At 45.0% G+C, this 26,349-nt stretch overlaps 1 protein-coding gene across 4 annotated transcripts in view; it reads right to left on the bottom strand.

The window, feature by feature from the left end:
- ltbp1 (latent transforming growth factor beta binding protein 1) overlaps positions 1-26,349 on the bottom strand; it is a 216,987-nt gene that overhangs the window by 20,865 nt on the left and 169,773 nt on the right. For all 4 annotated transcript variants that reach the window (XM_042010090.1, XM_042010092.1, XM_042010093.1 and 1 more), the window contains 9 exons: positions 16,952-17,074; positions 15,621-15,746; positions 15,290-15,418; positions 12,179-12,307; positions 9,474-9,611; positions 7,975-8,136; positions 7,804-7,893; positions 7,146-7,274; positions 6,926-7,066 (listed from right to left, as the gene is read on the bottom strand). In XM_042010090.1, coding sequence (XP_041866024.1) covers positions 6,926-7,066; positions 7,146-7,274; positions 7,804-7,893; positions 7,975-8,136; positions 9,474-9,611; positions 12,179-12,307; positions 15,290-15,418; positions 15,621-15,746; positions 16,952-17,074 — 1,167 coding nt within the window. The remainder of the gene's footprint in view (positions 1-6,925; positions 7,067-7,145; positions 7,275-7,803; positions 7,894-7,974; positions 8,137-9,473; positions 9,612-12,178; positions 12,308-15,289; positions 15,419-15,620; positions 15,747-16,951; positions 17,075-26,349) is intronic.

Raw genomic sequence — 26,349 nt, 5'->3', positions numbered from 1 at the left:
AGTCTCCCAGAGGGCCTCAGGGCTGCAGAGACTGTTGATGTTTTTAAAAAGAGCCTTAATACCTACCTTTTTAGCTTTGTTTTAAACTAAATTTTATTTTATCTTAATTTGTAACATTTTATTTCACATTGTTTTATTTTCATTTCACACAACTGTACTACTTCCTATTTATTTATTAATTTATTCATTCTTAGCCGTTGTTATTGTTTCTTAAGGTTATTTAATCTTAACTACATTTTAAATGCAGTGTTTTTTTTAATGGGGATCCTCCACACCGGGGGTTTTGCCTGCTCAGTCTGGGGGCTGTTGCCGCGTTGATTGCACTTATTGGGATGGCTGGGGCCATGCACTGCAGCCTTATGGCTGTGGTGTGGGTCCCGGTCTGTCCTAATGGGTGGATGGTTGCTGCTGTTGGACATGGGTAGACTGGCCCCTGGTGTAGATGGATCCCCATGACATTGATATTGTTTCCTCTCAGCAGCATCAGGCCAGATGTCTGACCACAAGTGTAGATCTACTTTAACTTTATTTGCAGTCCTGAGTCTCAATACCACACATTCCATTTCACATTACTTTATTACTAAATTACTTTAATTTTTCATACCTAGCAATGTTAACTACACCTAGGCACTGTAAGGTTAAATTATGTTTTGCATTAATATTTCTTTCTTTCGTTGAGTTACCTGGAGTTCAGCCTCTTCATGCTGCAGCAAAGGAACCAAGGGCTAAGGATTTTAATAGGCTGCTGCCAGCTACATTGGACTTGACCACATGCCGCAGTGTCATAGGGGTGTTTGGGGATTTATTTTGAGGTTTTGGTTAGTGCAATTTCTAGTAGCCGTTGGATTTCCCCTTTTTGTGTTTTACTCTTGGTTTAGCTCAACTTGTATTTAAGTTCACCTGTTTGATTGTTCAGGAGGTCAGTTTGTTTGCTATGTTCATTCATTTGTTTGCTTGCTTAAGTTCTACGTCGTTCTGACTTTGAGTCAAGTTATATTTAGTTGGCCTCTTTTATCAGTTTGTATAGTTGAATTTTTGGATTTTGTAAAACTTAGATTTTTAGGGTAAATAAAAAGACTCAGTTTTTTTAACAAAAACCTCCTGTGTCCTGTCCCTGACAGACTTCTAAACAGCTGTTTTAGCCTCATAGTTAATAGTGTCGATTGGCATGACTGTATAAATATTCTTGCTTTCTTTCCACATACTTCTTTTCAAACAACGGCAGCGCGTGTGTAGCTGATACGACTGTGGTCCAGCAAGAACATTTATGGCTGCTTTTCTTCACCAACTCTGCTGGATGTTCCTCTGCAGCTGCTGCAGAACCTGCTTTGAGGTGTGTTTTAATGTGCTGATGATTTGGACATTTAGTCCTACAAGGTCCAGTATGATGTAAAAATCAGCATGGATCCATCTCTGCATCCCACCCTTTACAGAATACTTGCACATGATCTGATCCAGAACAACAGGAATCTAAAACTAGAAACAGCACAAAAATCCTGTAAGGTCAAAATGACCACCTGTAGCCCAAATAGGTAGAAATTATCACATTTCTTCTGTTCTTTACATACTAAATATTACAACTAACTTTGATGAAAATTTGTGTAGTTTTAGGAAAAGTCAGGGACCAGCAAGGCTTCATGATTTTATTTGACAAAGTTGTTGAATGTGCACATTTTAAAACGGTAAAAATAACCATCTTGGTCGTTCTAGTGTTAAATGCATCTATTGTAAAATAAAGATTTAGCACAAAGATATTAATCATTACAAATTTCATCTAATTTCTGTGAGGTGCAGAGTCAGAAGCCTGTGTTGAGAACTGTCTGCTCGTTGGTTCCAAAACTACCTGATTTGAAAAGCAACAGATCAACTGAAGATCAAATTGAAAATCCTGTAATCCTAGTGTTAATTTACTATACAGAACCCACGCATACACGGGGAGGACATGCAAACTCCACACAGACAGGCCACTGTTCGAACCTCCCCCCAGCCGAGATTCAAACCAGTGACCTTCTTGCTGTGAGGCTAACCACCATACCACCATGCAGAGTGCAACCAAATGGTCACATTTTGCGACTAAAAAAGAGCGAGTGAATTTTTCACTCTACAATGGTGACCAAAACATTTGCCAGTCTTTTTTTTGTAGTAGTTATAACTGAATTTATTTTGTCGCTAACCAATTTCTGCTCCCCTCCTCAGCCCAGTAGTTCACAATAATGCGCAAATTAGCTGCTGGTTTGCCGACTTACTAACTTCAATACGAGAAAAGGAGATGAACACCAATGAAGAAGATGACAGCCAATGTGTGTGTGAGCGGGGACGAACGAGCCCTGTGATTGGCTTATGTGTGGAAAGAGGCGGGTCTTGGGGGAATTTATTATTCCTCAGTGTTGCCAACTTAGCGACTTTGTTTCTATATTTAGCGAGTTTTCAGACCCCCTAGCGAGTTTTTCTGGTTTTATTGGAGACTTTTGGAGACTGAGGTGCATGAAGGTAGTTTATCTTCCCAACGAGGAGCGGGGCTGTGCAGACCCTCTCATACGAGGCTTGGTCTTCTAGCAGCAGCAGCAGCAGCATTCAGACGACGTTCACCTCTGTTTCATGACCAGGCTGGAAATGAAACGTAAAAGCTGCTGCTGGAGGATCCTGCTGGTTTACCGTCACAGTAACGTCTGTTAACGAAGAGTGTGGACAAAAATATTTAAAAAGTTAAAAGTGTTGTGACATGTTCCAGACTCCTTATTGAAAAACAAAATACACTTAAAAAACTGAACTAAAAAAATCGAGAAAATATTGATAGAATTGTTATTTATTTTATTTTTTTATTTATTTTGATGTTCTAAACATTTTTAGGTTGTCTTTTCATTAATTTTGGCTTTTCCACTACATCCCTCTTTATGGCAGCATCCATTACAACTATATGTACCAGGCTGATTATGCTAATTAGCTACTTCTAGGACAGCCAATAGCTGCTGTTCTTACTGAGGAGTGGCGACAGTGGCTGGAGGAGCATCAGTCCCTGAAGCTGTTTATTACCAGGAACTACATGGACCAGTCATACCATGTCCTGTGGTGGATGATGGGGACAAAGTTGACTTTCTGCTTCGACTACAAAGTGAAAATCAAATCAAATCAAGTTCTAAGTCTACTTGTTTTGTATTAGTGCGACCAGTAAGTTTTTTTTTTTATGTTATGTCAACTGCAAAAAAAAAAAAAAAAGTGAAGTGTAAACACTGTAATTACTGAATTTATTGTTCAAGTATTTATCCCTGATACAGTGAAAATGAGAGGAAATGGGAATATTTGCTATGCAAGGTGATTTCAGTGTGCGCCCCTACATTTTAAAACTATAAGTTAGGGGCAGCTGTGCTCCTGGTAAAAGAAAGTTAGTCTGGAGCCCTGCCCCATGTGTAGTGCTGCTGTTGGTATCACTGGCTGAGAAATGTTAAAAATGTAGTTTTACATTGTATCATGGACAATATTCACAATGTTGAGGTGGGGAGGAGGAGCTTGGGACACTGTGCCCAGATGTGCCCACTCTGCACTTTTAATCCTGCCCTGATTATTATTATTATTATTATTATGTAATTAATGACATATGTTTGAATACAGACGATGGAAAAATGTCAGTCTTAGTCTTACTGGACCTCAGTGCTGCATTTGATACAGTATAAATAGATTACTTAAACAACTGGAGAACTGGGTGGGCCTCTCTGGCACTGCACTACACTGGTTTAAATCTTATTTAGAGAACAGAAAGTACTTTGTGTCAATAGGAAACTTTACATCTGAGCAGACAAGAATTACATGTGGAGTTCCCCAAGGTTCCATCCTGGGGCCTCTTCTGTTTAACATCTACATGCTCCCACTGGCACAGGTCATAAAAAACAATATTAGTTACCATAGCTACACAGATGACACACAGATATATATTACAATGTCACCAGGAGACTGAGGCCCCATGCAGGCTCTTTTAAATGTATTATTGAGGAGATTACAGTGTGTGCAGAATTATTAGGCAAATGAGTATTTTGATCACATCATCCCCTTTATGCATGTTGTTCTACTCCAACCGGTACAGGCTTGAAAGCCTACTACCAATTAAGCATATCAGGTGATGTGCATCTCTGTAATAAGAAGGGGTGTGGTCTAATGACATCAACACCCTATATCAGGTGTGCATAATTATTAGGCAACTTCCATTCCTTTGGCAAAATGGGTCAGAAGAGAGATTTGACGGACTCTGAAAAGTCAAAAATAGTGAGATGTCTTGCAGAGGGATGCAGCACTCTTAAAATTGCCAAGCTTTTGATCATCGAACAATCAAGCGTTTCATTCAAAATAGTCAACAGGGTCGCAAAAAGCGTGTTGAAAAAACAAGGCGCAAAATAACTGCCCATGAACTGAGGAAAATCAAGCGTGAAGCTGCCAAGATGCCATTGGCCACCAGTTTTGCCATATTTCAGAGCTGCAACATCACTGGAGTGCCAAGAAGCACAAGGTGTGCAATACTCAGGGACATGGCCAAGGTAAGGAAGGCTGAAAAACGACCACCACTGAACAAGACACACAAGATAAAACGTCAAGACTGGGCCAAGAAATATAAGACTGATTTTTCTAAGGTTTTATGGACTGATGAAATGAGAGTGAGTCTTGATGGGTCAGATGGATGGGCCCGTGCCTGGATCAGTACAGGGCAGAGAGCTCCACTCCGACTCAGACGCCAGCAAGGTGGAGGTGGGATACTGGTATGGGCTGGTATCATCAAAGATGAGCTTGTGGGACCTTTTCGGGTTGAGGATGGACTCAAGCTCAACTCCCAGTCCTACTGCCAGTTTCTGGAAGACACCTTCTTCAAGCAGTGGTACAGGAAGAAGTCAGCATCGTTCAAGAAAAACATGATGTTCATGCAGGACAATGCTCCATCACACGCATCCAAGTACTCCACTGCGTGGCTGGCCAGAAAAGGTCTAAAAGAAGAAAAAATAATCACATGGCCTCCTTGTTCACCTGATCTTAACCCCATAGAGAACCTGTGGTCCCTCATCAAATGTGAGATCTACAGGGAGGGAAAACAGTACACCTCTCTGAACAGTGTCTGGGAGGCTGTGGTTGCTGCTGCACACAATGTTGATCGTGAACAGATCAAGACACTGACAGAATCTATGGATGGCAGGCTTTTGAGTGTCCTCGCAAAGAAAGGTGGTTATATTGGTCACTGATTTGTTTTTGTTTTGTTTTTGAATGCCAGAAATGTATATTTGTAAATTTTTAGTTGTTATATTGGTTTCCCTGGTGAAAATAAATAAGTGAAATGGGTATATATTTGGCTTTTGTTAAGTTGCCTAATAATTATGTACAGTAATAGTCACCTGCACACACAGATATCCTCCTAAGATACTAAAACTAAAAAAGCCCCACTCCAACTTCCAAAAATATTCAGCTTTGATATTTATGAGTCTTTTGTGTTCATTGCGAACATAGTTGTTGTTCTATAATAAAATTAATCCTCAAAAATACAACTTGCCTAATAATTCTGCACACCCTGTAATGACTGGATGTGTCTGAACTTTCTTCAGTTAAACAAAAACAAAACTGAGGTGATTGTCTTTGGAGCCAAAGAGAAACGATTAAAGGTCACCACAGAGCTTCAGTCTATACACCTAAAAACCACCAACCAGGCCAGAAATCTGGGTGTAGTGATGGACTCAGACCTTAACTTTGAAATACACATTAAGGGAATTACAAAATCAGCCTGCTATCACCTTGAGAACATATCAAGGGTAAAAGATCTGATGTCTCAGCAGGACCTGGAAAAACTAGTCTTGCTTTCATCTTTAGTCAGCTTGATTATTGTAAACGTGTTTTTACAGGTTCTACCTAAAACATCAGTCAGACACCTGCAGCTTATTCATAACTCTGCTGCTCCAGTCCTCACTAAGACCAAGAAAGTGGACCACATCAGTCCAGCTCTGAGGTCTTTACACTGGCTGCCTGTCCCTAAGAAAATAGATTTTAAAGTTCTGCTGCTGATCTTTAAAGCTCTGAATGGTTTAGGACCAAAATACATCAGAGGCCTCAGATCAGCTAAAACACTCAGTTTATTTAGACCCTGGTCAAAGACCCATCTGTTCTCTGCTGCATTTCAATAGTTTTTATTTAGAGTCCAAATCTGCATCTGGTTCTATTAATCTGGAATCTTTAAACTTGGTCATGTTTTAAAACTGTTTTTATCTAATGTTCTTTCTTTTTCCTTTTTCTTTTGTTTTTAATGTTAAATTATGCTTTTTATTTTCTGTAAAGCTCTTTGAATCACCCATTGTTGGATCGTGCTGCAAATAAACTTGCCTAATTATTATTCTTCTTCTTCTTCTTCTTATTATTATTATTATTATTACTACTACTACTACTCCTCAAGAATGTTTTTTCTTCATTAAGCTCCTTTAACCCCCCACCGCTGCTCCTCAGGCACATCCATCGATCAGTGTGAGACAACATTACCATTGATTGAACTCAATCATTTCCATTCAGATCAAATGTCTTTTCTTCCTGATCAATCAGACATTTAACATCGATCTGTTCAGATTGAAACACTCTATTTGTTGAGATGTAAAATGTTCACATCATGGAGAATACATTTCCATTTGTAGACATCAAACCAGGAGACAGTGGAAAACTTTCTCCTATTTTGAGTTTCAGACCAAATAATTTTACTACTTAGTTCTAGTAAGCAGGTTAGTTCAGTCTGAGCTGGACCGATGCTGTTGGATGGGTCATCACTGAATCAATGTATTGATGAAGAGTTACACCTCTACCTTTTCTCTTACCACCCAGAGTTCCTTGTGAAGGCAGGCTGGAACAAATTAACACAGAGGCTGGAAAAGCTTCGTTATTAGTCCCCACTGGGGAAAAATTCAGCAACACCCACCAATCAGACCAGGCTCCAGGATGCAGTGCTTCCTGGTGGGGTCCAGCACCATGGGATGGGTACAGAAACACATGAAGGAGCCGTCAGTGTTCACACAGTGCCCACCATCACACATGGACTCATCCAAACACTCGTTGATGTCTAGAGCAGAGGAAAACAGCGTGAATCAGAGCACGAAAGCAAGCGCACATCCGGTGTAGGTGCAGCGCATTGCTCGGACCTCTGCACTCCATGCTGACCGGGTCGTAGTCCCACCCGACCTTGCAGTAACACTCGTAGCTGCCCTCGGTGTTCAGGCAGAAGCCTCCTTTACACACCTCCTGTCCAAAGAGTGAGCATTCATCTGCATCTGCAAACACACAGAAACTTCTCATTTAAAGGGTGAGAAAGCCAAAGGATGTCAGTTTGGTCCCGAGCACCCCTGGAGAAAGATGGCCGCCCATCAACATTCACCAGCCAACTCGACACCAGCCTGACAGGTTCTGCAGGGGAATGGCAGGATCCCCAAATCCAGCCGTGTCATTCCCAGGAAGACTCAGTACTGATCAAAGGGTGTGAAAACTTACGGCCTTGTGACGTTTCAGTTTTTGTTTTTTAGTAAATTAGAAAAATATCTGCAATTCTGTGTTTTACTGTCAAAGTGGGGACCTGTCTGCACACGAATGAGGAAAAAAAAATCAGCTGATATGATTTTAGCAAATGCCTGCAAATGAACAGATTTAAGGGGATCTGAATATTTTCTGTAGCCTCTGTACGCACCCAGAACAGGTGAAAGAAAACACCAGCTGATGACAGAAACATGGCTCCCAGCTGCATCACATTATAGGTCAGAACAAACATGAGTTTCAGCTGCTGGATGTGAAGTTGTCTCTGCTCACCGTTGTAGCTGGCAGAAGTCGGGATTCCATACAGCACATCTCCGCTGGGGATAAAGCCTCTTCCAGACGGACACATCTGGCTGAACTGGTCTGAAAGTGGAGCAACATAGAGGTTCAGGTGTCACCAGAGCAAACCTGGCTGTCCCCCCACGCCGCCCTGCTCTGACTCACCTGTACCGTTGACAGGACAAGGATAGACCTCACAGTTGTCCCCCCAGCCGGCTCCCAGAGTGCAGCAGCACTCCTGCAGGGTGACCTGGGTGGTCAGCACACTCTCACACAGGTTCTCATCACTCAGACGGTAGTAGCACTCCTTCCTCTCCACTGACGAGGCTGGAAGACCACCAACATTTTACTTCACGCTGCAGGTTTATTCTCTACGTCCATGTGGCCTCGCATCTATGCTGTGGTATAAACTGAAGCATGTGTTGTAACAATATGTACTGTGATATATTCTTGTGTATATAATGGCATTCCAATAGAACAAAAAAAACCTTTTTATTTACAGCTTTTATTTTGAAAAACTTTTTTTAAAAATACAAAACCTTTCAAGCAATTATTAAGGTGTGCAATGAATCTTTTTCTAACAATGTCACACAAAAATTCTTAAACAAGACATTTTAAATAAAAATAATACAAGTAAAATTTTAGAAAAACACTAAATTCAAAATTGTATGAACTAAAGTTTAAAGTGTAAAAACAGAAATAATTTTTTTTCCTGCTGTCCTGATTACTTATTTGTACATTTTATATTGCACAAATACAAATACAATAGAAATACAAAAACAGATTTAAACTTGCAGTGCAAACACGAACAGGGAACATCAGCGTTAACGGTGCGAGAGTGCAGTGATTAAACATTCCTGCACACCACAGGTTGTTCGCCAGGAACGCGAGTGTGTCCTCAGTCTCGGCTTCGAGCAGATCGCTGGCACCGTGCATTCTGGTGCTGAACACCTTGTGGACATTTCCGTTTTGTACTTGTGGCTAGGTAAGTTATAGCGTTGGCATTTATAATATCAATCCACCGCCTTCAGATGCTAGTAAAATATCAGTCTGCTGGCGTAGGGCCACCTTTTCTTGACTGAATGGGCGTTTGTGGACGACGCAGTTTTTGGCTTTCTTCATACTCCTGAAGGTGTTTCCTTTTGAGGTGATAAAACAAATGAGATGTCGGTCTCTACACCGAAATAAATAACCAATAACTTTGTTTTGCTTAAAATTAATTGTCATGATTTAACATGTTTTACATAATGCATGTTGAAAATTTCTTATTTTGCACAAGGAGTGAACTTTGCATCATTTTGAGCTTTTTTTAAAGAGATACTTTTTTCATCCCCATTTGGGGGAAATTTTACGTCTGCATTTGCCAGCATGACAAACAGTAATAGTAACAGTAATAATTTTTATTTCACACCAGGGGAAACTCGGTAATCTCTGCCATTCAGTTTGGGGGGGGGGGGGGGGGGGGGGGGGGTTAAAATCTTTGTAAACCTGTTTGTACCACTGTTTAGAAAAATGCTTTATGCATATAGTTGTATCATTATTATATAATTAGAGGCTTTAGTTCATCAAAGAATGAAAGAAAAAGAATAAAAAAAAAATCAACCATGGCTGAAGCTTCAGATCTTCCTGGAGCTGCAGTGTTGGTGTGAAGGTGTGAAGGTTACCTGTGGGCGTGGCCTCACACTTGGCAATCATGTTGTTGTAGTCCTGGCCACTGGGACACGAGCAGAGGAAGGAGCCGTCCACGTTGACACACTCGGCCTCGCCACACACTCCGCTCAGCATCTCACACTCGTTCGCATCTGTGACGGGAGGGAAACAGGCTTACAGACGGAGTCCACGACAGGAGATGATTCATATTCACTCATCCATCCAACTCAACCTCATTTCTTCTAGTTTCTGTTTGTTTTGAGAAAGTCATCAACCAAACCAAGCAGATAAAACAGATAAAGCTGTTTTCAGTCTGTCTAATGGAGTCCATGATTGGCTGAAACCGGCTGCAAGGAACACAACTTCACCACAGGGACCGAACACGAAGGCGGAACTCCAGGTACCGGAAGAGCAGGAAGATCCGAACCAGCTGATCGGAAAGGAAAGAAGTCTTTTCAAAAGGTTTTATTAGATAACCCAAGTCAAGCACCAGTAGATCGGTGATGTTTGCTCAGAGGAGGCAAAGTAAAATCTAATAATGATCACATAAAATCATTCTAATATTTGTCCACTGATGTGTTATAAATGTATTTTCTGTCTGAATCATTTTAACATTATTTTAGGTAAATCGCTGACTTCGAGCAGTTCCCGATCAGATCCAGACCAGAAACCTGAGATGAGGAGCGGCGAGCCTCCTCCGCTCTGGATGCTGTGTGGCCTCACCGTTGCCGTTTCTCAGCATGTCGCCAATATAAAATTTACAGACAGATTTATTATCCACCATTACTTTCTTTTTCTTCCTAACTTGTCCGGTCCAGCACGGCAGCAAGCAGAATGATGGCCAAGCATCACCAGTCCTTCTAATGTCTTTATTGTAAGTCAAAAGAGATGAAGGAACGAATGAAGGGGGAGAACGGAGGAGAGGAGATGAGAGGAGGAGGATGTTGGCTGATGGAGAGGAAGAGGACTCTCATTGTGGATGGTTAGAGGTTCACCACCACCGCTGGCTTTCCCGGACTGTGTTGGTGTGTAAGTGAGTCCATGTGTGGAAACCACAGTCCAATGAAGGCCTGGCAGCGGACCGGGCTGAACCTAGGTGGACCAAGCAGAACTGCCAAGGGACAGATGAGAAGTCCGTGTGCATGAACAAGAGACTAATGTTACACTGGTTCTGGTGGTGTTGGGGGTGGAGGGGTCCCTCGGGGTTCAGATGGGGAGGTCAGGACTACATTTCCTGCTGGAGGAAACTGGATGGGATGGGAACTGCAGGGGCTCATTTAGCCTGAGCAAAACCAGCAGCACCAGTTCCTCCGTGATCCAAAGCAAACTTGAGGGAAACTAGTGATTTCCAACACGACTCCGTGTATCTGCTACTGGACGGGTTGTGTGCAACATGTCAAAGATCAAGTGAAGGAAACAGCTGAGGAGGAAGATTCTCCACCAGAACCAGGACTTTGCTTCAGACCTGCACCGTTTGTTAAAACTGGGTCCAATTCAGCCGAACAAATTACAAGAGGCTGGTAGAGGTTAAAGTGTGTTTTAAAACAAACTGGAATCTCTTCGGTCTGAGAAACTACATCAGACACATCCTGTTCATCTCCACGTGTCCAGTTTCTGCCTCCATGGTGAGATAAGTTTCCAGCTAACAGCCGTTTGGGAATCACCTCGTTGCTGCTGAAATCCTGTTTTCTGTCTGAACTTTGCTGTTTTCACAGATGAAACTAAAGAAACGGGAACAAATGATGCAGCTTTGTGAGAAGGAGCCTAAAGATCCAGTTTAAACCGGTTCTTTGCTGAGTTGTCCGTGTTGAGCTGGTTCATCCTGCGAGTTAGGAGCCTTTTTTCTGCCTGAAGGATTCAGAGGTCAGACTTAAGTTTCTCTGGAACTGGTCCGGTATTGGGGACTGGACCGGAACTGGTCCAGGTACTGGACCAGGACTGGACTTGAAGTGAGGGAAAAAAATCAACACGTCTCCGTCTGCAAAGGAAAACTGATCATAAAACTGCTTAAAGATTTTCTACTTATCTCAATGATAAGGGTCTACTCAGACAATAAAAGTAGGATGCTGTACATACTGACATGTTTCACCTGCAGCCATCCTCAGAAACGTCTGCAGGTGATAAACTATACAATCAATCACATCTTTGTATCAAGCACTCTGATTGGTTGTTAAACACAACCAATCAGAACAATTAATAATAATAATAATAATGGATTAGATTTATATAGCGCTTTTCAAGGCACCCAAAGCACTTTACATTGTGTGAATCCATTATTCATCCACTCCTCACTCATACCTGGTGATGGTAAGCTACGTGTGTAGCCACAGCTGCCCTGGGGCAAGCTGACGGAAACGTGGCTGCCAGTCTGCGCCTACGGCCTCTCCGACCATCACCGAACATTCATCCACACATTCATACACCAGCGATGCCAACACTGGAGGCAAGGAGGGTTAAGTGTCTTGCCCAAGGACACAACGACAGATGACTGCGGGAGCGGGAATCAAACCGCCGACCTTCCAATCATTGGACGACCTGCTCTACCGCCTCAGCCACTGCCGCCCCAATTGGAAGGCTGCGGGTGAAAGCCGAAACATGTCAGGTATGTTACAACATCCTGTCATTGTCTGAGTAGAAGAAAGACCCTGATATGATTCTAGAACTAGTTGGGGTGGTGGCTCTCCATTAGCCTCACAGGAAATCAGAAGTATACACTCACCCTCGCAGCTGTGACCGTCCTGGGACTCCTGGTAGCCCTGGTCACAGAGACAACGGAACGAGCCCAGACGGTTCTCACAGAAACCATGAGGTCCACACCGAGTCTCGTTCAGCCCACACTCATCTATGTCTGAAAACCACAGGAGTGGAGGAGAGGATCAGACAGTTTCACAGAGAACAGGATACAGAACACATTAGGATCATGGCTCTGTCCTCATAGTTTCAGTTTCCTGAGGGTTTCCACATAGAGCCTTTATATCGTTGACATAATAATTACTCTCAGAATCTTTCAGAAAATAATAATCAGACTTGTAACTGCAGGCAGCTTCTGGACTTCTTGGCCCGCTGGAGCCTGTGCCCCATGAATGTGGGCCTCTGGCTGGGGCCTTATACTCATAAAAGTCTACCCAAGGCCCATCTTGTTAATCTGATCTGATCTTTCTTTTTTTTAATCATAATTATTTTGAATTATGGAATTTATGTAATCTTACCGGACCTGACCGGAGAGGATAGAAAAAAAGGAGAATAATGAAGAGAAGTAAAAAGGTAAAAAAAAAGGAAGAGGAGACAAAGATCCAGTAGATAGAAGCAACAACCTTTAATCCAACCTAACACCAGACAACCAGCTGCTACAGCTGTACAGAAACACAGAGAATTTCCTACAGCTTTTACAGGTTAAACTACGCCTGGTACACACAAGGAATTTTTAAACCGGAAGAGAATTTTTATCTGAGACCCCACACATGAAGATAAAAATCAGTTATTTAACAGTGTTGATGGTGCTGTGTGTGGTAGCTCCGATAATCTCAGCACAGAACAACCCACACATAACGATGCTGTCCTGCAACCGATCTAGAATCTAGTCCTCCGAGCCGAAATCTCCAAACGTGATCCAATAAAAACTATGAAGAACCATGGCAACAACCGGAAAACACAACACCCAGCATGGCAGAGGAGCTACAGGACGAGGGAATCATGGTGGTCTTGGGAGTATTGTTAACAGAAAATTCCAGAACTGACGGAGACGTCGCGAACACAGACTTTATATCCTTCCTTGCTCCCCAGTCAGCTCGCTCTCTGATTGGCTACATTCTGTTCCACGTCACCATCCAAGCAGTCATGACTCGGGAGTCGTCGGCTTTCCTCACACACATGAAGATTTCTGGTCGTAAATATTGAACATGTTCAATACTTCTGATTGTTGGCTATGACTCGTTTCGGAGCTGATTGTCAGGACGAATTTGCGCTTAACACTCCTCAGACCACATGATGATCTTATAGGAAAATGTTATAAGACTCAAGGTATTCAGGCGTTTGCCGTCCTTGGTCGGGAAGGGCAAAAAGAGCCAGATAATCTTTATGCTCGTACCCATCTTTAGCTGAAAATCTCCAGGAGTTCCTAAAAAAATAACCAAGGCAGCAACAACATGTATCATAACAACAACCAGAAACACACAAAAAAACTTAACCAAAGCGTCTCTTAGTGCATAAACCCAGTGGACACCTCAGTGACTGTCAGCATGCAGAGGATGAGGAATGAGGAGTGATCAGATGAGTGTGATCCTGCAATGTGACCACTCCTCCATGGAGGCTAGAGGCAAACTGGGGCGGCCCAGAGACCTGGGCTATCAGCAGCATCCTGGAGCACGAACCCAAGCCACCCCACCATGAAGACCACCCTGGACCCACTCTGAGGGCGGCAGAGGAAGGTTCCAGCCAGAGCCCCCGGCAGTCACGGGCCACAGGCCCCGGCAGGTCAGCATCGGCAGCCGCTGACCCCACCAGGCACCGGCCATCCAGGGCAGCCAGAGCGAAGGGCCCAGGGCCCCAAGAGCCCAGAGGTGAAATGTGAAGTGAAATCCTCTACGATACAGTCCCTAAATCTGGACAGCTGGTGGGGATTCTGTGTCTTATCCACAGCAAACAGTCACAGTTCTAACCCTCAATTCCAGCATTGATAGAATTTGGTCTCTAACACCTGATTTTGCTGACAGACTGAGAGATGACATGAAACATGACGATCAGTTTTAGTGGATGAAGCTGCAACTGAGACAGCTCACGTCTGAGTCTGCATAAACCCTGAGGCAGAGGGCAACAAATATCCTGCTCAGTCTAGACAGCCGGCGCTTTCTGTTCCTCTGTTTTCCTTTTCGTCTTTGAGGCAATGCAGGACATTAAAATCAGCTTTGCTTCAGATTCTGAAAGAAACTGCAGACTTCCTCCAAATATTTCTTTTCCTACAGTGAGAGGAAACTAACCCCCCCCCTTGGGTCAAGCCCCCAATGACCACCATTGGTGGGTGGTCATTTAGAGCCCTGATGCCAAGAGAACAACACAAGTCTGAGGCCATGACGTCAGTCTACATCCGAACTTCTAACAAGACACCAATGGCTGAAACAAACTGTTTCTGGTTGGGATGCCTCCTGCATCTAACCAAGTCTTACAATCCACTATCCAGCTAAAACATCCTTCTGATCTTGTTCAGAGAGATATGATGTGAGAGATGATATGATATAAATATGGCGAGACATTTCTTCCTCTGGGCTTGACCCGCACATGAAGGAAGGGGGTTGAAGAGAGACATGGTGCATCTCAAATTATTAGATCAGCCTTTAGAACCTTCAGAGCCTTGTGTTCCAGGCTCATCGGCTCACCACTCAGAGCCTCCTCCACCTTCTAGCAGGACCCTTCAGGACCCCTCCTATGGACGTTGGACTTAGAGGAGGACAACCTTTGTTTCCAGGGCTGTCCAACTCCTCAACTCCCAACCATCCCTCCTCCCCCTCCTCACCGACCCAGAAAACCGCTACCCTCATACTGAACGTTATCATTATTACCTCATGTTATCATTATTAGTATACAGCTCAGAAAGGCATAATGCATTATATTATATTATGCAATAACTCAACTGTGGTAAACTGCAGAGTTTATTAAAGCAGCAAACACTCAGAAATTCCAATTTGATCCTATTTAAAGACTAAATAATCACCTTGTGTAGGATTATCATTACCTGGAGGATCAGATCTAACACCTTACAGGAGAATCTGTGCAACACACCTGTTTATCAGTCATGTTGTTAGAGCTTGGTGTGTGTGTTGTAGTTGCATCTCACCGTCACAGGAGGGCGTGTCGAGGCTGGCGGTGAATCCGCTGTCACACACACACAGATAGGACCCCTCTGTGTTCAGACAGCTGCCATGAGGCGAGCACAGATCGGCTTCGTCTACGCACTCATCCACATCTGAGACGACACACAACCAGCTGAGAGCTGCTTTTCCTCAGCACTCATGGGGTCTGATAGCTTTGTGAGAACCACAACTAATGCTGGTCCTCACAAAGCTGCTTCCTTAAAACTTAAAGAGCTTTGAGGGTCAGGATTTATATCAAATACAGAAACAAAGAGGACGTATGTGAATGCGCCCAGATGTGCGATGTGAGCTCACCTCTGCAGCTGATGCCGTCGACCTGCCGGTACCCGTCAGGACAGGAACAGGTGTAGGAGCCCATGTTGTTCACACACTCTCCTACAGCCTCACATGCACGGATGTCCTCCACACACTCGTCCACATCTGGACACAGTGGAAACACTTATTTACAAAGCAGGGTGGAGAACATCCATCAGAGAATGTAGATTAGAAACCAGATGAACTTTGTGTCTCAGGTGTTCAATGGCTCAGGTGTACAGAGTGCTGAAGACCTAATCTGAAGACCTAGTCTGAAGACCTGCACTGAAGATTTAGTGGTTTTCCTTCCTAGTTCTGGTTCTGGTGGAAGTTTTCCTTCCTAGTTCTGGTTCTGATGGAGGATTTCCATCCTGGTTGAGATTTTCCTTCCTGGTTCTGGTTTTGGTGGACATTTTCTTTCCTGGTTCTGGTTCTGTTCTAGTTCTGCTGAAGACCTGATCTGAAGACCTAGTCTGAAGACATACACTGAAGATTTAGAGGTTTTACTTCCTAGTTCATGTTCTGATGGAGGATTTCCATCCTGGTTGAGATTTTCCTTCCTGGTTCTGGCTCTGTTCTAGTTCTGGTAGATGTTTTTCTTCCTGGTTCTGGTTCTGATGGAAGTTTTCCTTCTTGGCTCTGGTTCTGATGGAGGTTTTTCTTCCTGGTTCTGGTTCTGATGGAGGTTTTCCTTCCTGGTTCTGGTTCTGGTTCTGATGGAGGTTTTCTTTCCTGGTTCTGGTGGAGGTTTTCCTTCCTGGTTCTGTTCTAGTTCTGGTGGACATTTTCCTTCCTGGTTCTAATGGAGGTTTTCTTTCCTGGTTCTGATGGAAGTTTTCCTTCCTGGTTCTGATGGAAGTTTTCCTTTCTGGTTCTGGTTCTGATGGTGGTTTTCTTTCCTGGTTCTGGTGGAGGTTTTCAAAGAGAAGATTCGATGCAACGCATGAGCCTGCTTGGCTAGGTGGTGCAACATCTGCTTAGGATGCCTCCTGTACGGCTGGAGGCAGGCATGTCCCACCAGGAGGAGGCCTATGAGAAGACCTAGAACACACTGGAGGGACGGTGTCTCTGGACTGGCCTGAGAACACCTCAGGCTTCCCCCGGAAGAGCTTGAAAAAGTGGCTGTGGAGAAGTCTTTGCTTAGGCTACTACTCCCCTGACCTGACCCCTGATCAGCACTAGAGAAAAGATGGATGGTAATTATTTTACAAACTGGTTTATATGAACACAGTTACTATAAATTGGACTAATGTGGATTATATGATGGATTAGGTTTACCTGGATTATAATGTGACTACAGTGGAGTCTGTAAAGAGTGATGCAGCTCATACCATCACACTGATCTCTGCTGGGTGATACTCTGAATCCAGGACCACAATGACAGATGAAAGAGCCTTCAGTGTTCAGGCAGTGACCTCTGACACAGACCTGCTCATCCTGGCACTCGTCTGTATCTGAAAAGGCAAAAACCAGGAGGAACTTCGTCATTTAAGCAACAGACTGGTGACGTCTCATAGTGACAATTAGACAAGAGATAAACAGAGTAAACGACTGAGAAGCTAGAAAAAAATAAAGAAAGTGTTTCTACACATGTAAATAAATTTGCCCCACTTTAACAGTTCAACTGCAGTCATTTTAAAAATACGAGTTTTTTTTATCACAGCAAAGAGCTCAAAAGGTTCTTGTTCAGACTGATACACCCACCACCCACTTCACCTGCCAATCACATGGCAGCATGTAGTCATGTAGACGTGGTGAAGACGACCTGCTGAGGTTAAAACTGAGCATCAGAATGAGGAAGAAAGAGGATATAAGAGACATTGAACGTGGCATGGTTGCTGGTCTGAGTATCTACTGGGATTTTCATCCACAACCATCTCCAGGGTTTCCAGAGAATGGTCTGAAGAAGAGAAAACATCCAGAGCAGCAGTTGTCTGGACCAGGATGCAGCAGAAGACACACCGGGTGCCTCCTGCCAGCTAAGAACAGGAAACTGAGGCTACAATTCACACACACTCACCAACACTGGACAATAGAAGATGGAGAAACGTTGCTGGTCTGATGAGTCTCCATTTCAGCTCCACATTCAGATACTAGGCTCAGAATCTGCTGGAAACATCATGAAAACATGGATCCATCCTGCCTTGGATCAACGCTTCAGGCTGCTGCTGGTGTAATGGTGGGGGGAGATTTTCTTGGCCCACTTTGGTCCCCTTAGTACCAACGTGGCCTGGTTTAACCAGCACAGCCTACCTGAGTATTGTTGCTGACCATGTCCATCCCTTTATGACCACAGTGGAGCATCTTCTGGTTCCAACACCTTGTTCAATCTATTACACCAAGAATTAAAAGGGGGGTCCAAACAAGTACTAGAAGGTGGTCCTGATGAAGAGGACGACCCGGTACTAGAAGGTGGACCTGATGAAGAGGACGACCCGGTACTAGAAGGCGGACCTGATGAAGAGGACGACCCGGTACTAGAAGGTGGACCTGATGAAGAGGACGACCCGGTACTAGAAGGTGGACCTGATAAAGTGGGTGTATAAACTCAGGAAGTGATGCTGACCAAGATTCAACTCATGAACAAAACAGATTGTAGAATAAAAACATCAGTTGTGTAGAAAAGTAATCCATCATCATCATCATGTGACAGCTTCATCTCTCAGTTTTTTCCAGTTTTTTTACTGGTTTGTCACCAGCAGCTACATCACCAGAGTTTATGGTGGGCCTATCTGATGATTCAGGAATCTTCCTGCAGGATCTGGATGACTCAAGTCATGACTGAATGGAAACCAGTTTATTCCACTGGGAATGTTGCTTCTGCAGCTCAGGACACTGCTTCTATCAGCACATAAAGCTGAAAGCAAACCTCCTCTTCATTTAACACAAGCACTTGGGTTTGAACAAAGACTCACCCTGAGGGTCTGATCCAGACATAAACATGACCAAACTGTCTGCTGGTGCTTTTAAGCTTTAGTTTTCTTCTTCAAAATCCAGGATCTTCCAGCCTGAGTCTAATTTTTCCATGTGATAAGCATAGCAAAGTAATAGCTTTTGTATTTAACAAATTCTTAGATAGTTACTGTAAGAAAGGATGATTTAGTACTGTTTATGGTTTTAATCATCAAGGGCCAGTAGCTCAAAAGATTTAATCTGGATGAAAGTTATCTGGATTGGATCAAGTCTTAAAAATGGGTTGTTCAAAAGAAAAAAGAAGGTGTCTGTAATCTGATTGATCAAACCTTCATTTTGTGTTGTTTAAAACTTTTAGGTGGCCGGGGGGAGGGCTTAGGCTGGTTTGGGCATGCTGCTGCAGGGGCGGGTCAACGCGCGGCCTGGTATCAAGTAGGTGCTCTGGGATCCACGGTGTCTCCCAAGTAGGTGGGGGTTTGGGTAGGGAGGAGGTAGGTTGGGGATGTAGAGGGGGATTGGCTGGGTGGGATAATTGGACGGGTGAGGGTTAGGGTGGGTGACTGGGTGGGGTGGTTGGGTAGGGTTGTTAGGCGGGAGGGGTTCTGGGCAGATGGGTGGACGGAGGGGCTGGCAGGGGTGGGGTGGGACGTTGTTGGGTGTAGGTGGAGAGCAGCCTGAGTGGGCCGGAAAGGGGTGGTGCCCTTGTACTATATGGTGTAGGTGTTGATGCGGGATGCACAGGCGATCATTACATGTATGTTTGGGAAGGTTATGACTGTTGGTTTATGTGTATGGGTTTATAAGGGTATACATGTGGACATTATTATTATTATTATTATTATTATTATTATTATTATTACTGGCACTCCCCTCTCTCCAGAGTGTGGTATGTGGGAGCTTTTCCAGGGGCACTGTGGGTCTCTGGCTGCTGTCACTTTGGGCTCTTGGCTTGGTGGGGTCTGGATCGTCCTGCCTTCGGAGGGGTCCCCGGAAACAGGGGTGCCTACTGCCGCCAATGGTGCGGCTCATCTTCCTGGGGGAGGTTCTTTTTTCTCTGGTTGTGCCACTCATCATACCCCTCCCTTCCTTGCTCTTGCATTTATATACACACACTTTGGTCTTTGGGTCTTCCTACACCACAGGGTGGGGAACTGTTTGGTCTGCTGGCTTGGGGTCCAGGCTGGCATCACTGCTGGGGGCCTGTGGCCCCTCCAGGTTCACTGGTGAGGGGTGAATGTGTAAGGATGGACAAAATGGATGAAGTGGAGGCGTGTATGGTTGTTTGTTGTTATGGCTGACTGGGGCTCCCTGCCCTCTGGCCCCCTTGAGCAGCTCTCAGAGGTTTGTGGGACCTTCCTCTGCCAACTTCTGTCTGGAAGGCGTTCCTGCGGTGGACTGTCTCGGTTCTGGTCTCTGTGGTAGCTCCTGGTTGCCCGGGGCTTGGGGCCCTCTCAGTCTGCCTCTGATGCTTAGAGGGGGCAACGTTGCATTTGCATGATCACTCATCACAACTCACCTCTAAAGTTTAGTACACTCACCTACACACACGAGCAACCCCCCCATTAAGTGGTAGTCAGACTGCTGGGAGTCCAGGTGGACCCAGGTGCTGTCGTGTAGTGCTAGAGGCTTTTTCTCTCTCTCTCTCTCTCTTTTTCTATAATAGTCCTGTGTTTAATTACGAGATCACGATTTCATCTCACAACATCATCTTGGGCGTGAGTGCACTCAGCTTATTCAGTGCTGAGTTGAGCCAAAGAACTGGACAAATCTTTCTATCTCATTCCGATGAGTAGAAGAGTTAAGCTAAGTGCAGAAATGCTCCTTAAACACCTGAGTCTTTAGCTTGCTTTTAAAAGTGGATAAGGACTCTGCGGATCAGACAGAGGTCGGTAGATTGTTCCACCACCGGGGAACAACAGAGGAGAAGAGTCTAGCTACTGATTTTGCGCCATCTTATGGTGGGAGCACTAGGTGTTTTTCACTGGCAGAGCGTAACTGTGGAGAGGGAGTGTAGCCCTGGATTAAGGAGTGAAGGTAGACTGGAGCCATTTGGGTTATTGTTTTATAATAATAATAATAATAATAATGGATTAGATTTATATAGCGCTTTTCAAGGCACCCAAAGCGCTTTACATTGTGTGAATCCATTATTCATCCACTCCTCACTCATACCTGGTGATGGTAAGCTACGTGTGTAGCCACAGCTGCCCTGGGGCAAGCTGACGGAAACGTGGCTGCCAGTCTGCGCCTACGGCCTCTCCGACCATCACCGAACATTCATCCACACATTCATACACCAGCGATGCCAACACTGGAGGCAAGGAGGGTTAAGTGTCTTGCCCAAGGACACAACGACAGATGACAGATGACTGCGGGAGCGGGAATCGAACCGCCGACCTTCCGATCATTGGACGACCTGCTCTACCGCCTGAGCCACTGCCGCCAGAAGCAGAGCTTTGAATTTAATGCACTGCAACTGGAAGCCAGTGAAGAGCAATTAGCAGCGGCGTGACATGAGCTCTTTTTGGCTGGCTGAAGACCAGATGTGCTGCTGCGTTCTGGATCATCTGCAGAGGTTTAACTGAGCATGCAGGCAGGCCAGCCAATAGGGAGTTGCAATAGTCAATGCGTGAAATGACCAGAGCCTGGACCAGGAGCTGCGCCATGTGTTCAGTCAGGTAGGGTCTGATCCTCTTGATGTTATAGAGAACAACTGATCTGTGATCTGGACACTCCCCCTCGCCAAGATATTTTTAGGATCTTCCTGTGGGGTAGGACATAAACCACAAGCGGATGGATCCTGAGATGCCAAGCTCCGAGAGCGTGGAGAGGAGGATTTGGTGGTTGAGCGTGTCAAAAGCAGCAGACAGGTCCAGCAGTATAAGGCTTGAGGATTGACCAGCGGATCTGGAAGGCATAGGGAATCAGTAACTGTCAGGAGGGCAGTTTCAGTAGAGTGGCCTTGCCTATATCCAGATTGATATGGATCTAGCACGTTGTTGTCTTGGAGGAAATGTGAGACCTGACGGCACGCTCTAGTAGTTTAGACATGAATGGAAGCAGTGAGACCGGCCGGTAGTTTCCAACCTGGGCTGGGTTGAGTATAGGTTTCTTCAGCAGCGGGGTAACCCGAGCTTACTTGAAGGCAGAAGGAAAGATACCGGATTTAAGAGAGGAGGTGATAATATGGGTTACTGCAGATCTGATTGTAGGTAAAATGCTATGCAGGATGTCAGAGGGAACAGGATCAAGAGGACAGGTTGTGGGTTTTGAGTTGACTAGAAGTTTAGAGACTTGGTCCTCATTTAGAGCGAAAGGACCAGAGTGAGGCACCAGTAGCTGGTTTGGTAAGGCTGAGTTGGTCAGGCTCAGTGAACTGGTTACCAATGGTAGCAACCTTTTCAGTGAAGTAGGAAGCAAACATTTCTGCAGTCAGCACAGCGGGAGGCTGAGCAGGTGGTGGAGATAGAAGAGAGTTAATGTCGTGTGTTGGGAGCATTGCGGATCTTGTTCTGATAAAAGGCTATCTTGGCAGCCTTTAGGCTGGATGTGAGAATTTCAAGTTTTTTCTGGTACTCAGACAAGTCAGTGTGCTCTTTTGATTTATGTCACTTTCTTTCTGCAGCCCTGAGTCCGGCTCTGTTATTCCTTAGAACCTCGGTGAGCCATGGACTGGAAGGATTTTGTCTAGCTGGTTTTGACAGAGTTTGTCCAGAGAGGAGCAGAGTGTTTCTGTTGCCTCATTAAGTCGGAGTGGGAAGGGAGGGTAAACCTTGTCAGACAGCTCTGTAGGTTTGAGGGATCTCAAGTTTTTAGTAGTACACCATTTTTGAAACTGTTTGAGTGACATGAGGAAGGAAGACAGCGAATTTAACCAGGAAGTGGTCTGAAAGATGCAGCGGGGTGACGGACAGGTTGGCTGTGGAGCAGTTTCTGGTCAGCACCAAGTCAAGAGTATTACCAGCTTTGTGTGTTGGAGGAGTCTGTACCAGTTTGAGATTGAAAGAATAGATGAGAGCCAGAAAGTCAGTTGCCTGTGGTTTGCCAATGTGAATGTTCATGTCTCCCATGACAATTAGTGGTGTGCCCTCATCAGGAATGTCAGAGAAAATCATGTCCATTTCAGAGACAAACTCGTCTATACTGCCACCCGGAGGTGGTAAATGACCAGAATGTATGCAGTAATGGGTGTAGAGACCTTTACTGTGTGATACTCAAGTGATGAGCAGATAGCCATAGGACTGAGAGGTAAAGTTCCACTTTTTAGAAATAATAATGCCCGTTCCACCTCCTCGTCCAGCTGAGCGAGGTGTTCGGGTAAATTCTGCATTGACAAAAAGGGCAGCTGGCATATCTGTGTTTTCTGGACAAACAACTGCAACTGCAAAAATAATAAAATCTAGTAGTTTCACAAAATACCACTTCACCAACCTTTATCTCAACCTCCTCTTCCTCTAATTCCATTTTCAGCTTTACCATTAAACCCATTTTTACTCCAGAACATGATGTGTGTGCAGCTTATGAGTGAGCAGGCAGCCAGGTTTACATCCCAAACCTACTACACCGTCTGGGAGAAGTTTGGCTGTGTTGATTAAACATCTGTTAGCTGGCTTATTAACTTCTAAAAAGAGGTCTACTACAGAGCCTGATTACTTCCTCTCTCTGCCACCGCTCTGTGGCCTGGCCCGACTTCATCCAGTGTGGACGGCCAAAACTTCATGGCTAACCCCACGTCACGTGGAACACGGGAGCAGCTGGAAGAGGAGAGAGTCAGACCTCTGGGAAAGAGTGTGTGCTTGGACCAGTTTGTTGCTGGGTAGGTGGGTTGTGTGTGTGTTCATAGGCTGATTTGTGTGTGTGTGTGTGTGTGTTGGGGGTTTGACAGTGTGAGCGGAGGAAGACCAGACTACCACCGACATGTCTGACTGTATCCATGTCTGCTCCGATTTATTTACTGTATTGATCAGAACTGATCAGAATCCAGGAAACTAAACCAGGTTAAAGGCCAGGTCCTCCTGACTTAAGAGCACCTGGTCAGCTGGAGCTGCTCATGCAGCACAAGGTGCAGTGTTTACCCATTTTATAAGCTGAAGGTTTTCCTTCCGGGTTCTGGTCCTGATGGAAGTTTTCCTTCCTGGTTCTGGTGGAGGTTTTCCTTCCCTGTTCTGGTCCTGATGGAGGTTTTCCTTCTTGGTTTCTGGTCTGGTCCTTCTGACTTAAGAGCACCTGGTCAGCTGGAGCTGCTCATGCAGAACGAGGTGTAGTGTTTACCCATTTTATAAGCTGGAGGTTTTCCTTCTTGGCTTCTGGTCCTGATGAAGGTTTTCCTTCCAGGTTCTGGTCCCGATGGAGGTTTTCTTTTCTGGGTCTAGTCCTGATGGAGGTTTTCTTTCCTGGTTCATAGCGGCGGTGAAACATTGGACTATAGCCATGTCCTTCACACCACCCTCAGGGCAGGAGAGACACTCCACTAACATGGAGACCAGATGGTAGTGATACCGTTTGTCCAGAGTAGTAATGCGGGTCTTAAATCCCGGTTTGTTCACTGTGTTAATTGAGCACTGGTCTCTGGAGAGAGAAAAAAAATATGTTTGGAACGTTTGTCTCTCTGTGTCTCTAGGAGCAGGTGGATTATTTAGTCACGATTCTTCAGTCTAACTTGAGGTGTTGGCAACTTGCGTTGGATAAAAGTAAAGCGGTCAGGGCTGTGGGAGGAGTCTGCAGCAAAGCGTTAAGGACTGTGGGAGGAGTCTGCATCAGAGCACTACGGGCTGTGGGAGGAGTCTGCGGCAGAGCGTTAAGGGCTGTGGGAGGAGTCTGCATCAGAGCCCTACGGGCTGTGGGAGGAGTCTGCGGCAGCGCGTTACGGGCTGTGGGAGGAGTCTGCGGCACAGCGTTACGGGCTGTAGGAGGAGTCTGCGGCAGAGCGTTACGGGCTGTGGGAGGAGTCTGCATCAGAGCGTTACGGGCTGTGGGAGAAGTCTGCATCAGAGCGTTACGGGCTGTGGGAGGAGTCTGCATCAGAGCGTTACGGGCTGTGGGAGGAGTCTGCGGCAGAGCGTTACGGGCTGTGGGAGGAGTCTGCATCAGAGCGTTACGGGCTGTGGGAGGAGTCTGCGGCAGAGCGTTACGGGCTGTGGGAGGAGTCTGGGGCAGAGCGTTACGGGCTGTGGGAGGAGTCTGCATCAGAGCGTTACGGGCTGTGGGAGGAGTCTGAATCAGAGCGTTACGGGCTGTGGGAGAAGTCTGGGGCAGAGCGTTACGGGCTGTGGGAGGAGTCTGGGGCAGAGCGTTACAGGCTGTGGGAGGAGTCTGCGGCAGAGCGGTGCGATGCCAGTGGCGCTCGATTTGCAACTGAAATCAGCACAAGAGTAAACTCAGAAGGAGCAAAACATCGGATCACTTAATTTTGATGATCGTTGAAAACCCAGATTGTAATTGAGATTAAAATTCGACTAATCGCCCAGCCCTAGTTGAGATGTCATCTAAAAATAGAGAAGTCTGTATGCTCTCTGGAGTCAGCAGAGGAGCACAAAGATATCCAGGATACAGCTGAACTGACCTCAGAGCCCAGCCAGAATGCTGCTCCTCCAAGCTGATATCCCTCACCATCCTAATAACATCCACAAACCCACAACCCCAGACCAAAAACATCACCGACTCTAAGCTCAAATGAGCTCAACCCACCAGAAGTGCAGAGAATGGTGGAGCACTTGTTAAAAATGAAGATAATGCTCCACGTGCACTTTCTGCCTCAAGATTGAGGGCCTTTTCTGGAACGACTCCTCGACCGTACGATGACTCCGATTATGAAACTTGGCGTTCACATGTTGAACTAATGATGGATGACACCGCCATGTCTTGGAAACAACTAGAAAGATTCTTGAAAGTCTTCTTGTACTTGCTTCAGATGTAATCCGCCATCTCGGTCCGGAGACATCACCCACAGTCTATCTTCAGGTATTGGACTCTGCATTTGGCACAGCAGAAAATGGTGAGGAACTGTTTGTATGTTTTATGAACACACTGCAGGATCCTGGAGAAAAACCTTCTGCCTATATTTATTGCCCACAAGTGGCCTTAAACCTCGAGGTGCGCAGGGGAGACCAGACACATGAGGTTGACAAATACCTCCTCAAACAATTTTGCAGAGGTTGTTGGGAAAGTGCCTTGCTCTCCGATATACAGCTAGAGCTGATAAAGGAAAATCCTCCAACATTAGAGAAGAGGTAATAAACACCAGGATGAAACGACATCTCAGTCACAAGCCAGAAAGTTGTTTCCCATGTACAACATGTCAGTGAAATGACGGTAACAGGAGTAAACTCAGAACAGTGTAAATGAGTTACAGCAGCAAGTTGCAGATCTAAAAAGTTAGTTAATTAATGAAACAGAGCAAAACAGATGCATCTAAGAAAGAACAACCAAATCAAATAGACAACAAAAACCTGACAATGCAACAACAACACTTAAGCCCCCTTCCTGTAGCAAAGCCTAAGCCCTGCTACTGTTTTTGCTGTGGGGGGATGAACACATTTTCTGATCCCAACCTGGACCTGGGTGCTGCTAAGAGAACAGAGCTGAGAGCAGTTATGAGAAAGCCAACACGACAATACTCCGTCTTCAAAATAACGCTGGTTCCTGTGGAGGGACAGATGGAGACTGCAATGGGTCAAACATGTCCCACGGAATAAAAGTCTTAGAAAACTGTCAAAAAACCTGCAATATTCAAATGTCAAGCCTAAATTGACAACTTCAAACTTTACAAAGGTTTGATCGGTGCAAAACGAGCAGCACATGTAAAAACAGAGGATAA

This window comes from Melanotaenia boesemani, chromosome 16 (genome assembly GCF_017639745.1).
Source record: "Melanotaenia boesemani isolate fMelBoe1 chromosome 16, fMelBoe1.pri, whole genome shotgun sequence".
Taxonomy (NCBI): domain Eukaryota; kingdom Metazoa; phylum Chordata; class Actinopteri; order Atheriniformes; family Melanotaeniidae; genus Melanotaenia; species Melanotaenia boesemani.
This window is presented reverse-complemented; position numbering and strand designations above follow the sequence as displayed.